The sequence below is a fragment of the Armigeres subalbatus genome, chromosome 3 (assembly GCF_024139115.2).
Source record: "Armigeres subalbatus isolate Guangzhou_Male chromosome 3, GZ_Asu_2, whole genome shotgun sequence".
NCBI lineage: Eukaryota > Metazoa > Arthropoda > Insecta > Diptera > Culicidae > Armigeres > Armigeres subalbatus.
Window position 1 is genome coordinate 71635967 of NC_085141.1, and position 14977 is coordinate 71650943.

General features: G+C 43.7%; 1 protein-coding gene across 1 annotated transcript; it reads left to right on the top strand.

Annotated features, from left to right (window-relative positions):
* The first annotated feature begins 13046 nt into the window (after window positions 1–13046).
* Window positions 13047–13622, top strand: LOC134221716 (uncharacterized). The gene has a single exon (XM_062700903.1). It carries the CDS (start codon window positions 13047–13049, stop codon window positions 13620–13622), a length of 576 nt encoding a protein of 191 aa, XP_062556887.1.
* The last annotated feature ends 1355 nt before the right edge of the window (window positions 13623–14977 follow it).

The window sequence follows — 14977 nt, forward strand, 5'->3', positions numbered from 1 at the left end:
CTTGCTCGCTAAAGAGCAAAACAATCGAGCTGAAGGATTTCCTTGAGGAGAAGGAAATAGACGTGGCGTTCATCACCGAAACGCACCTAAAACCGGAGGTGAACATCAACATCCCGGACTTCCGCATCGTGCGACTCGACCGGCCGACCAGGCCATCGCTCTTCGCTACAACATCAACTGTCGTCTGCTTCCAAGCTTCCAGCTCAGTGTCATCGAGGCCATCGGTGTCGAAATCACCACTTCGGTCGGCACAATCACGCTCATCGCGGCGTACTGTCCAACGCAAGCCAAAGCCGGCGATGGATCATCGGCTGCCCTTCGGAGGGACATCGTCAAGCTGACGCGGAGGCAAGGCCAGTATATCATTGCCGGCGACTTGAATGCCAAACATCAAGCCTGGGGCAACAGTCGCGGCAATCGAAACGGCACCATCTGGAGCAACGACATGGAGGAAGGCCACTACACGATCCTGAGCCCGGATTCCCCACTCGGCTGAGTCGGTCCGGTGCCCACGCAACGCTCGACCTCTACGTAACAAACCTGAGTGACCACGTCTCGCAGCCGGTTGTATACCAGGAGCTCAGTTCGGATCACTATCCGGTGGTGGCGGAACTGGGCTCCTCGGTCAATCGGCACCAGCAGTTACGGCGGAACTACCACCGAGTGAACTGGCAGCGTTTCCAGCAGTGCGTCGATAACACCGTCGACTACTAGGTGCGTCCGGAGACGCCGGAAAGTATCGACCGCCAGCTGTGCGCTATCGAGGAGGCGATCACGGCGGCCCGAGAGCAACACGTACCGACGGCTCGGCAGGTAAGCAACTCCTTAAACATCGATACACTCACCAAAGATTTGATTCGATTACGGAATGTCACTCGCAGGCAGTTTCAGCGTACTGGACTGCCTGAGCTTAAGGCACGCTGCAATCAAATCACAAAAATTATCAAGGCCAGAATGGTGGACCTCAAAAATAACGACTTCTCGAATAAGATCCGCACTCTCCCAGATTATGCTAAGCCGTTCTGGAAAATGACCAAAATTCTAAAATCCAAGCCTCGGCCCATTCCACCTTTGATCCCACTAGACAATAATGGCTCGAAGGATCGCTTGATAACTCCTGCAGAGAAGGTCGCTGAAATAGGTCGTCACTTCGTCAGCTCACACAATCTTGGGCAGAACATCACCAGTCCTCACGAAGCAGCCGTCAACGAGCATGCAAACAACATCCATTTGATTCCCAACGACTTCTCGGAGGAGTTGGAGATCTCAGCTGACGAATTGACGGCCTATATCAAATCGTCGAAGAACATGAAGGCCCCAGGCTTCGACAGCATCCTGAATCTCGAGCTCAAACACATGAGTGCTCCGTTCTTTGAGCACCTCTCGCTGATCTTTAATCAGTGTCTCCGGCTTAGCTACTTCCCATCGTCCTGGAAGTCAGCGAAAGTCATCTCCATCCGGAAGCCTGGGAAGGATCCTTCCTCCCCCAAAAGTTATCGACCCATCAGCCTTCTCTCAGAATTATCCAAGCTATTCGAAAAAGCTATTCATCATCGGTTACTTGAGTCTGCCGAAAATCTCAACATCTTGCTCGAGGAACAGTTTGGTTTCCGACGCGGTCGGTCAACTGTACACCAACTGACCCGAGTTACCAACGTCCTCAGACGGAACAAGTTTGTCTCGAAAACATCCGCCATGGCCTTACTCGATGTCGAGAAGGCATTTGACAATGTATGGCATGATGGCCTGGTGTACAAACTACAACGCTACAATCTTCCCAGCTACCTGGTGAAAATCATCAACAATTACCTGTCGGCAAGGACATTCCGGGTCTCAATCAGCGGAGCGAGTTCCAATGCGCACAACATCGTCGCAGGCGTTCCCCAGGGCAGTATCCTCGGCCCCTGCTTTTCAATCTGTTCACCTCCGACATGCCAGAACCTCCAGAAGGCGGCATTCTGTCTCTGTTCGCAGATGACACATCCATCGTCTACAACGGTAGAGTGATCAGAGCGCTAGTGGCAAAACTCCAACGAGGCCTGGATGCCCTGACAGAGTACCTCACCAGCTGGAAGATCTGTATCAACGCGGCGAAGACCCAGGTCATCATTTTCCCCACCCAAGTCCCCTAAGCTTGTTCCGCCTGGGGACTGTAAAATCATCCTCAATGGCACGACCGTGGAATGGGCCAATGAGGCCGGCTACCTTGGCTTGACCCTCGACAGCAAGCTTATTTTCAGGCAACAGGTTGACAAAACGGTGACAAAGTGTAACGTCTTGTTGAAACTACTGTACCCTTTGATCAACCGCCGGTCGTCATTGTCCCTGAAAATAAGCTTGCTGTCTACAAGCAAATCATCCTCCTGTGATCGAATATGGCATGCCGGTCTAGGAGAGCTGCGCTAAAACCCACCACCTCAAACTTCAACGGGTCCAAAACAAATTCCTGAGGATGATCCTCAACACCCCTCCCAGGACAAGAACATCCGAGGTCCACCGTCTGGCAGGAATAAAAACCTTACATGAACGCTTTGGTGAGTGTAAAGAAAAGTTTAGGGTCCGTTGCTTGCATTCGGATCAGGCTCCAATTAGGGCGCTAGTTCCAATCTAGGTTATCAAATTTCTTATTGTAAATATTAGTGTACATAGTAGTTAGGTTATCAAATTTAAAAAAACACACCAGCGCCTCCTAAAGGCCGTCATGATATATCATATTAACACTTAAATAACAATGTAAACATAAAAATTTAAAATTGAAGTTGGAGGGCCAAGCCGGCCGAGCACTGTACATGTAAAAAATAATTGTAGAACAGAAAATGAAACAATAAAGAAGAATTTTACTACTTTTACTACGCGCGCGATGCATTTCATTTGTGGTGTGAATCGTTGCATCATTTGAAATTTATCGGTTCTTTTCAGGGCCACCATTTTATTCAAAGGAAGAGGCGAGGCGAAAATTATTCAAAGATCAAATTAACCATTTGGCGACGCCATAATGTTGCCGTCCGCAGCAGAATCACGAGTGCGCCCCTGGGGGAGATGCTAGAAATAAGAATTTGTATTATAAACAATCAATCGAAAGATTACAATTTTGTGGAAGCGAAGTTTAATCCGAGACTATTTTTTTTCTAAAATGCAAATTATAATCGCTTGGTGACAGCAAAATGTTGCCATCGGTAGTAGAATCACGAGCGCGCGTCAAACGGAGAAGCTGCAAAAATGTATTCGTATGGATAACTATCTACTAAAATTATAAGTCTTTCTCTGAATCTTGCTCTCGTGATTCTACTACCGACGGAAAACAATCTTTTATCATCAAGCAATTAAGATTTACTTTGATCAAAATTTATCTCGCCTCAAGTTGTGACTTAAGAGCTACTTTCGTTGGTGGTAGCCAATCGTTAGTAGGTACTTCAGACAAGAAAATTTAATCTGAGCGCTGCTGTTGATGACGACGACCGCGCGACCCACACCATCGCCGGGAATAAAATTTCCGGTTGGAGCTCCGCCGATGCCGAAGGTGGTACCACGGTCTGCTCTCCGCGACATCTCGAACGAAATGGCTCGCGCGCGCGGAGGAGCTGCTTTCTTGTAATCAATAAAGTTGAACCTGTAGCCACGCCCCTTTCGTGAGTGTGTGACGATTACACAATATTCGCAGCCATACCGGACAGGTGGGTTGGGACTAATGGGCCATCTTTATTGATTATAAGAAAACTGCTCTCCCGCCCGCGCGCGGGTGCATTTCATTTGAAATGTCGCGGAAAGCAGTCCCAGCATCGGCGGAGTTGCTGAGCGAATTAATCGGTTCTTCTCAGGACCACCATTCTATACAAAGGAAGAGGCGAGGCGAATATTATTCAAAGAGCAAATTAACCAATTGGCGACGCCATAATGTTGCCGTCCGTAGCAAAATCACGAGTGCGCCCCGGAGGGAGATTCTATACAATATGAATTCGTATGAATGGCATCAGTGGCAGCCAAGTGAAATTCTTCTCAATATTCTTATTAGGTTTTGTTGCAGTTTGTGATTGGGAAGGCGGATCATTTACAATCGATCGAAAGATCACTAGCTTCTGTTGAGCTAGTGGTTTGAAATCCGTATGATCGATCATCGATCAGATCAAACGGTCCTTTAAGGGCAATAAATTTTACATGAGAGAAAGGGGTTTGACTGAGAGTAAATTCGTTTGAAAATCAAAATCAACGATGGGACGCAACGATGACGTCTGTACTTTTGTAGGAAATCATCAAGTTGTTATTGTCAGCAGCAAGTAAAATTCGAGCAATCATTTGGTTGCTGTTATTTGTAATTATGTACAAAGAGCGAAACACATCCGAAAATTCAATCATAAAGATGGCATCTAAAGGATCTCAATCTCAAAATTGCATCTCAAAAGCACAAAATATAATCGCATGGCGATGCAGAAGTTTGATGTCGGAAGTGCAATCACATGCGTGCGTCACAAGGAGTAGCTGGTGTAAATTTATTCATATAAATGGTAAATTGGTAATGTGATCGCATTTTGACGTGAACTACTCTGATACAGGGTGTAAGATGGATATTTCAAAATTGGGGATCGTCACGTAGTCATGTACGATTTTATAATATTATCTTTATCTTTTGATGAATTTTTTGAGGTTTATATATCAAACGCATCGGAAATTCTCCACCAATTTGCAAATTTTATTGAAACTTTTGATTATCAACGTTAGACTAGTGGAAATTTATATTCTTTCCAAATTCAGCAAAAATTCAGACCCAATGAAAAATCCTGGATCCGCAACACGGACTTCAGGTTGTTATAAGTTACGGTCCTGTTAGCTCAGTGCTCCTATTGGGGATAAATGCATAGAGGATATCAGTAGCAGACAACTAAAATTTTCATTTTTGCTGTTGGGGATTGAATTGAACATTATGTTAATCGGTTCTTTTTGGAACCAAAATTTTATATAAGAGAATATTTATCCGAAGCTAATATTATTCAAAGTGCAAATGGCGATGGCGACGGTTCAATCACAACAATGCCGTCAGTAGCAAAATCGCGAGTGCGCTTTGTTCACTGAGATGCGCTTTCAGCGATTTGACGGCAATTATCCTTAATTACTGACATTTTATTGGTTAAATACAGTAAAGATTGCAATTTTTATTTGCAAAAGAAATACCCAAATTTCGTTAAGCTCATTTAGAAGATTTTTTCGAAAAATAAGAAAAAACAACAATGAAATTGAATTTTTCCAAGTGAAAACCCTAACAAATTAAACAAACAAAACTAAACTTCTCATGTTATATAAAATTCGAAAATTTAACATTTTTTACTTAATTACATAAATATATCAGTTACTTTCAAAATGTTAATTTTTAATTGTCGTATCCAAATTTTATGTTTTGAATATTGCTCGAAACCAGTGTTGTCTCAAAAGTAACTAAAAGAACAATTTTGTAATATTCATGAATGATGGGACTTGCTAGGTTCTTCATTTCACCAAACGGTTTTACGTAGTTTACGTCGGGCGGTCGTGTCTTGTACACAACCCTTATGATTTTTTTTTTTATGATTCTTGTTCGAGGTAGATTTGATTTCTGTGCCGGTTTGATGAGAAGATTTTGCCAGGGAATGGTAAGCAAAGCCGATTATTTATCCAAAATAGTTGATGTGAGAAATTTGGACATATTATGTATCTTAAAGGCATGGTCAAGTCAAGTCCTACGTCCACTTAGCGGTTATGTCACAGACATTACCCACTGTTCGTTTTTTTTTCAAGAGTTGTTTCGGAAATTCTTATTAGAACTATTTTAGAATTTTCTACATGAATTCCTCCACAAAATGAGCCAGAAAATACTTTGGGAGCTCCTACAGGAATTTCCTCTAGGAAAAAAAATAAAAATTAGATTGCACATTTCAAGCCTGGATCTACAATACCAATATTGGCTGACTTAGACTTGAAAACAACCCGTCGCCGTCATCAATTCTTGACTAATATCAACTAAACATTTTTCCATAGAATATGCCTAAAACCTCGTTAACTCAATATCATCAAATACCTCGGGAGAATTCTAAGGATATTTCAAACTGGGAAAAACAGTAATTAATGCCTCTAGCTGATAAAATTAGACTCCATACAATAATGCCATGCTGAGGGTGGCTGGGTTCGATTCCCGGTGTCGGTTTAGACAATTTTCGGATTGGAAATTGTCTCAACTTCCCTGGGCATAAAAGTATCATCGTGTTAGCCTCATGATATACGAATGCAAAAATGGTAACTTGGCTTAGAAACCTCGCAGTTAATAACTGTGGAAGTGCTTAATGAACACTAAGCTGTGAGGCGGCTCTGTCCCAGTCTGGGGATGTAATGCCAATAAGAAGAAGAAGACAATAATGCCATCCCTACATGAATGATCATAACAATTTAGTAAATTATTTTGTAATAACTACCCAAATTAAAATTATTTTTCAAAGTGTACGATATAACGGGGAAAAGTGTACGCTATATCGAGTGACGATATAAAGTCGTTACGTTATATCGAAGATTACCTGTATTTGTTCTCTCATATGGCCCTCTGCTAATTTTCAGTTTCTATTCATTTCACACTTGCCGATCGCTTGCGGTGTCAATCGAAGCTGTATTTTTATTGCTTTCACCTATTCCCTTTCGCCTTGAGTAGTATTATTATAACCGAAAAAGCCAATAAACTAATTTTTATATATATGCTAAAATATTGAGTCACGTGATTGACGTTAAATTGAAGCCGCTAAGAGCAAAAATGTAAAAAAGTACGTTTTCCCAAACTTATCTCCATATGAACTTAAATTATTTTGTAGGGGAAGGGGGGGCAATATGCCCTAGCTAAGCAAACACTGCTCTATTGTCTTATTTGTAACGCTATTCATGGGTATTTTTACATTATGCATCAGTTAAGCAAGATAGCTAGTTGATGCCATTCAAAAATTGTCAAAAATCTCAATCATATTGATAATATTTACATTTAAAAAAAGTGGTGATATTCTGTTGCCGGAAAACTCATGAGGCAAAACGCCTTTTAGCTGGCAGCTCCTAGGGAACAAAGTACCACGCGTCGGCGAATCAGCATTCTAGTATGGATAGTCCGTGGAGACGCAAGTACTTTGTAGGTTATTGCCACTAGGGCGTTTTGCCTCGCCAAAATGTTAGATGTTTCTTCAAAATGTGGAAATTTTTGGTTTTCCGACCTTCCCATGCACTTTTTTGAAACTTTCTTCGCCTATCCTACATAATTTTAGATCTAGTTATGTTACGGACATCTTAATGACGGTAAATATGAGGGAAACCACAAAAGGCGTTTTGCATCGGGGGGGCGTTTTGGGGCCTCTTCCCCTACAGTTGATTGCGGTTCCAAAACCATTCAGAAAACCGTGAGCTCACTTGATTGGATGAAGCTTGCCCCCCACTATAGTATACACAAGTATAACAATATAAAAATGTGAAAGCATGGAAGTAAGAAAATATAAAAGCATCATAATGTGTGCATGTGGTAGTATAAAAATGAAAAATAGGAAAAAAACATAAGAATATGGGAATTATGATAAAATAAAATACTATACGAAAGCGTAATAATACAAAATTATGAAATATAATGATTTGGAAATATTAAAACATGAAATATTAACAATGTTGTGGAAATGACCTAAGACGTACATGTTCATGATAGATTTAGAAGTGAAAATATAGATTTGATAGTTCTGTTAAGATAAGGCAGGCATTAATAATATTTTATAGAGGTGGTCAAAACGAGCGGAGAGCAACAAGTGTGATGGTATAAGTATTTCGACCTTCCTTCTGCCAAACTCCCGTATAAAGAGGGAGAGAAGAGAAAAACATTAAATATTATTACTAATGAAATATGAAAGTGTAAAATTATGAATGTATAAAATAATTAATCAAAAAATATGATAGCGAGAGAATATTAAATTTTATAAATATGAAGAATGGATATAATGAAATATGAAAAAAAAAAAAAACAAAAATGTGAAAACATAAAAGCATGGCATTGGAGCAGTTTACATCGTAGACTGGATATTAGTGATGCTCATGTTTCCTTTGAAATCTCTGTCCAGATTGCTGTCAGAAATTAAGATGGGTGTAATCCTTGATTTCAATCTAACACAAAATGACAAAACCATTAGAATTACTTGTCCCATTTAGCAAACGATCATAGGATTGTAGATTTTTTCTCATTGTTACCATGGTGTAAAGCATGCAAGAAACATATCTGTCACAATTTTATATGTGCTTGGGTGTTCTTCGAAAATCTTGAGCTCAAAATGGAACAACAACGATTCATAATAAAGTGTGTTATGACACGTTGAAACTAAACTAAACAAATTCAGACGTTATTAACTAACCTTCGAAATCCAAAAAGAGTTGATGACATTCTATTAGCATTTCCTCAGTTATGATTTGGAAGCTTCTCTGTGCCCGCTATAGAGATGAGTGAAGTTTGGCACTCGCACAATAATGTTCGATTCGTCATGTGTGCATATAAGAGAACTGCTCCTTGAATTCTCAAATTGCACGAGTATGTTAGTTAAGCTCACTTCCTACAATAGAGAAATTCGAAGATCTTAAAGAATAAATTGGAGGCATTGGAGCAGGGTTAAAGGCCGTTTCTTCAACTATAGCATCATAAGCGTGCACTGCCCACACGAAGGAAGACCCGACGACAAGAAAGAAGCGTTCTGCGCACAGCTGGAGCAGACATACGATGGATGCCTACTTCGGGACGTCAAAATCGATGACATGAACGCACAGGTAGGAAGGGAGGAAATGTATAGACCGGTCATCGGACCGGATAGTATCCAGCTTCCAGCTGTGCGTAGAACGCTTTTTGACGTAGGACTTACGTCTCTCTTTACTATACCGGGTGTCATTTCAGAATATTCAAATCGACCGCGTTACGCTGTGTTGAAAGATTTTAAACGTTAATAGCGTTCGTCTCAGTGGACGAATTTCTGCGGTAAGCCCCTCAATAGACAGATTTCAAGTATGCCTTCCATGTCTATGCTTGATGAGACCCGAAAAACTTGTTTCAATAGGCATGAAACTGTTTTCAATGAAAAACATTGATGATGATGGTTTGTTTTTGAGGGATATTAACTCAGGCGGTCATTCATCCCTAACTGTTGATGTTTACAGTTGGTCGATCAGGTTGGTGTCCTTCAGGAATTCGATCAGTTTCTCTTCGTTGGGTGGCGATAAAATCTCCTAAGGCGTGCTACTCAAATTTAAAGCCAAGCGTTGCGTTGCATAAGCGTTACATTCTGATAGTATATGGGTGACAGTGAGGGGGATATTGCAAGTGGTGCATATTGGGGGTTCGGTTTTTTCGAGTATGTATCTATGGGTAAGGCGAGTATGGCCGATTCGTAGACGGGAGAGAGTGCGACGATATTTCGGGTTTTTGTTATCTGGCCAGGGTAAAGTGGATGGTTTGATTCTTCTCAAAGCAACGTCTCTGTTTGAGAACCATTTGGATTCCCAATGTTCTCGAATGAAAAACGAACAGTGGGTAATGTCTGTGACATAACCGCTAAGTGGACGTAGGACTTGACTTGACCATGCCTTTACGATACATAATATGTCCAAATTTCTCACATAAACTTTTGACGTAGGACTTACGTCTCTCTTTACTATACCGGGTGTCATTTCAAAATTTCTAAATCGGCCGCGTTACGCTGTGTTGAAAGATTTCAAACGTTAATAGCTTTTACCCTAGTGAACAGATTTCTGCAGTTAACCCCTCAATCGACAGCTTTCAAGTATGCCTTTCATATTAATGCTTGATAATATCCGAAAACTTGTTTCAATAGGTCTAAAACTGTTTTCAAAGCAAAACATTGAATTCACGAAAACCTATAAATATGGGTACCGCATCATTCTTGCATCATTCCATTACCACGTTCTGATTGGTGCAGACGTCAACGAATGAGCTCACGCTAGGTCTGCTAAGAAGGCATAAAATAGCGCAGCGCGAATTTTTCCTCTCAATCTGACCGAAACATGCAAAGCAATAACAGCATCGCATCGTCGGAATTTCAGAAAGGTTGCATCATCGTCTCAGCCACGCATTCGCAAACCTAAGCCTTTTTAAGAGCAAGGCAGAATCGTCAGCATCATCGGCATTTTCAGCCCGGCATTGTCGAGAAGCCAACAGTAAGCGCGGCACGGCGGTGTGTGACGATAGAGTGTCGACAACAACACTACTGATCAAGTTTTCTCGGCCGATGGCAGCAGCGGTTAAGCGTTTGGTATTTCTGCAGACATCGATTCATAATGTTTTAAATAATCATAAACTCCCAGTTGAACCGCTCAAGAGGAAATTTACATCTAACATTGTGAATGGATCTTTTCAGAACCACTAATATACTTAGTAAAGAGTTTTTCGCAATAGAATCTGAGGTGAACCGGTCAAGGGCCGAAAACCTCATTAATAAAGACAATAAAAAAGCAATAGAATCATTTTGAAAATGTAGTACAATCAACTAATTAGCGAGCGTTTGCGTGACAATTTTATTAATTCGCGTTCCTGGCGATGAATTGTTACAAAATTCTGTCCTCCTCGCTCACGACAAAAGAAAATGCGTTTCTTATTCCAAGATTTCAACAACAAATTTTGAAATTTCTCCATTAGAATTCCAAAAATTGTCACTTTTTTGAGTCTAAATATTTCAATTTAGAATTTGATTTATTTGTTGATGTGAATAGGTAAATAGCTACTGAATTTTGACTTAGGACTTACGTCTCTCTTTACTATACCGGGTGTCATTTCAAAATATTCAAATCGATCGCGTTACGCTGTGTTGAAAAATTTTAAACGTTAATCTCAGTTCGTCTCAGTGGACGAATTTCTGCGGTAGGCCCCTCAATCGACAGATTTCAAGTACGTTTAATAGTTCATCAAATAGCAGCGCTGTTTATCGCGCTACCAAATTTGATCACCTGTCAGCTGCGCTACTGTTTTAGCAGCGCGTTTAGTAGCGATCGGTAAAGTGTCAAGTAATGATACTGCGCTGCCAAACGGCTTATACTGACCACGGCATCTTGTTCTAAGTTAATGTATTGAAACTGTATATTTTAATAACCAACGAGAAAAATTAATATTTTCTTTTCTCAATCCATTAATACTTCCAGTATAGGAAACGATACCCTGGCAGGATGAATTCTGTTGCTTATAGAGGCAATGAATATATGCCCCATTGGATGATTTATATTTGTACGTATCTTCTCACACGTTATGTGTATCGATAGTACAGTGGTGTAGTAACCGCTTCCCGTTTCAGAGGTCACGAGTTCGAATCCAGAGTATAGCGTTTTGCTTTTTTTTTGCACGTTAAAACAGTTTTTTGGCCATAACTCCGAAACGCAAAGTTCGATCGATCTAATTTTAAATAGGAACCAATGGGACTGTATTCCGCGTCGAATGCAACTTGTTGCGAGCAATCGGATGATGCTAAATACCCAAAAACGTGTCTCACATTTTTGTACACACACACACACACACACACACACACACACACACACACACACACACACACACACACACGTGGCAGCAGGGACTATGTCCAAGGGCTTTACGACCCCTCCCCACTGCGAGTTAGGGGACCTGCCTAGGATGTGGTGGGGTTTGACAGTGGGCTCTGTTAAACTTCTACAAAAAGCTGCATGTATCCGTAAGCAGGTCCTATCAAAGCGACCGTGCGCCGCTCAAAGCACACTAGCCCAACCCAGTGGCATCGACAACGGCAACGTCAACGGACACGAGCGGAAATCGAGATATACAACGAATCTAGGGCTGACAGTTGTGTCATTCCACTCCTTGAGTAAAGCCGGGTGACACCGTCTTGAAATGGCGGGTGGGCTAATGCCACAGCTGCCTTCCGTCCCGTAAAACCGTGGCAGGCCTTGGGGCACGCCGTCCCAATCCAGCCGTCTGGCTTAACCAACCAGATGGGAGTAGGACCAGTTGATTCCTTCCTGGCTTACGCCGATCCGGCTCTGAACACCGAGGTGTCAACCCCGCATGGCCTCACTGCATCTGCAAAGATAACCATGGGATCAAGACGGCGACTATTCCAGTTGGGTTCGAGGGCAGCCCTAAGGGGACCCAACAAACATGAATAAAGCTAAAGTAAACAAACAAGCATCGAAGTGAACCCCTTCGCAAGGAGAGGTTTGAGAGATCTCCACCCAACGCATCAGGTGCGAGAGAAATGGAGACGAAGGACACGAGTAGCGAAGTAGTCGTCGTGGAGAGCGATAACGATACGCCAATAGTCGATAAGCAGCAGCACAATGCAGTGGAGATAGGGTCGAGTGGCATCCTGCCGAGCTTGACCGTCGTCATGGTGCAACTCGATGACATTATCGACTTCACCAATGAACGGGGCAATATGTCGAGGGAGCTGAAGCTGAAATTGCTTAAGCTTCGCAATTTGGTTCTTGCTGCCAAGCAAGAACAGGAAGTGCTTGCGGCCAGGCTGGAAGGCTGTGGTAAAGCGGAGAAGAGTGCACAGACTGCTCCCTTCTCCTTCCATAGTACCACAACCATGGCACAGGAGGCGTTAGATTTTGCCCTCAGAGACAGAGCGGTAGAGAGGAGAACAGATAAGCGAGCCAGGGACTCGCCTGGCATTAAGCGCTTTAAACAGAACGCAAAAAGGCGTCGGGAGAGCGCAAATCAGAAGAGTGGGCCCACGGAAGTTGCAAACATGGGAGAACGGCGTAAGAAGAAAGCGAGGACGAAACGAGCCAGTCGGCCACCGGAGGAGGAAGCCAACCCGACCAAGACAACCTGCGGTCGGACGGTCCCTGGCAAACGGTAGTAAATAAACCGAAGGTGAAAGCGGCAATCACGCGCCCGGCGAGAGCCAGACAGAAGGGTGAAGCACTTCTCATTAAAACAGAGAAAGAGCGCTACGCCGACGTGCTCAAGGCGATGCGCAGCGCCGAGAAACTGGCGGACCTTGGTAAAGAGGTTTGTAGCATAAAGGCGGCCGAGAGCGGGCGAGATGATCCTTGTCTTAAGGAAGGGCTCACAGGCGAACGGTACCTCATATGGAGCGCTAGCCCAGGAAGTCCTAGGCGAGAGCGTAGAAGTGAGGGCTCTACACGACGAAGTGACTCTCCAATGCAAGCAGCTGGACGAGGTCACGACATCGGAAGAGATCGCCTCGGCCATCAAGGACCAAGGTGGAGTGGTGGTAGCAAATGCGTCCATCCGTCTGCGAAGAGGACCGCAGGGGACGCAGATTGCCACGGTGAAGTTACCGGCCATCGACGCTAACAAGGTGATCAAAGTTGGTAAGCTGAAAATTGGCTGGTCAGTATGTCCAGTCAGCCTCTACCAACCACCGGTAGTCGACAAGTGCTTCCGCTGCCTCGAACCGGGACACAAATCGTGGGCGTGCAAAGGGCCGGATAGGAGTAACCTATGTAGGCGATGCGGCGAAGAGGGTCATAAGGCGCACACGTGCGAGAAAGCACCATCGTGTACGCTATGCGCGAGCAGGAAGCAGGAACATAACCACGCTATGGGTGGACCTGCGTGCCCGTTGAGTGGTTATACGAGGAAGCCGTGCAAGTAACGCAGCTCAACCTCAACCATTGTGCGGCCGCCCAGCAGTTGTTGTGGCAGTCGGTAGTAGAAGCGAGAACGGACGTCGCTATCTTGTCGGACCCGTACCGCATCCCCGCGGATAATGGGAACTGGGTAGCGGATAGATCCAAATCAGCGGCGATTTGTACGACGGGAAGATACCCGATCCAGGAAGTGCTGAACACAAGAGCGGAGGGTACTGTTATAGCGAAAATAAATGGAGTGTACTACTGCAGCTGCTACGCCCCACCAAGGTGGCCGATAGAACAATTCACCGAGATGGTCGATCGGCTAACATCAGACCTAGTGGGTAGCAAGCCAGTAGTAATTGCAGGAGACTTCAATGCGTGGGCGATAGAGTGGGAAGTCGCTTTACTAACCGGAGAGGCAAACGCTGCTAGAGGCTTTCGCCAAGCTGGATGTCGTGCTGTGCAACGAAGGCTCCAAAAGTACCTTCCAGCGAAACGGAGTGGAATCGATAATAGACGTAACGTTCTGCAGTCCAAGTTTGGTCGGTGATATGCAGTGGATGGTCGACGACGGTTACACCCACAGTGACCATCTAGCTATCCGGTACAGGATAGGCAGCGAGGCAAGAAGAGAAAGCCGGAGAGCTACTCCACAACCCGGTCGTGGAAGGTCGCCCACTTCGACGGTGGGACCTTCAGTGAAGCTATGGGTCTGGAAGAAAACACGGGAAGTTTAAGCGGCGACGAACTGATTGCGGTCCTGTCTCGAGCTTGTGACGCGACCATGCCGAGGAAGGTGCGACCACGGAACTGCAGGCCACAGGTATACTGGTGGAGCGATGAAATTGCAGCCCTTCGAGCAGCCTGTCTCCGGGCTAGAAGAAAAACGAACAGTGGGTAATGTCTGTGACATAACCGCTAAGTAGACGTAGGACTTGACTTCACCATGCCTTTAAGATACATAATATGTCCGAATTTCTCACATCAACTATTTTGAATGAATAATCGTCGTTGCATACCATTCCTTGGCAAAATCTTCTCATCAAACCGACATAGAAATCAAATCTACCTCGAACAAGAATCATCAAAAAAAACGAACAGTGGGTAATGTCTGTGACATAACCGCTAAGTGGACGTAGGACTTGACTTGACCATGCCTTTAAGATACATAATAGGTCCAAATTTCTCACTTCAACTATTTAGGATACATAATCGGCGTTGCATACCATTCCTTGGCCAAATCTTCTCATCAAACCGACACAGAAATCAAATCTACCTCGAACAAGAATCATCAAAAACAATTCAGGAAGTATCTGTCCGGTCACGAAATATTAGCCTCGACAGTGGCAACCTTCCCACTGAAGGACTGCCTGAA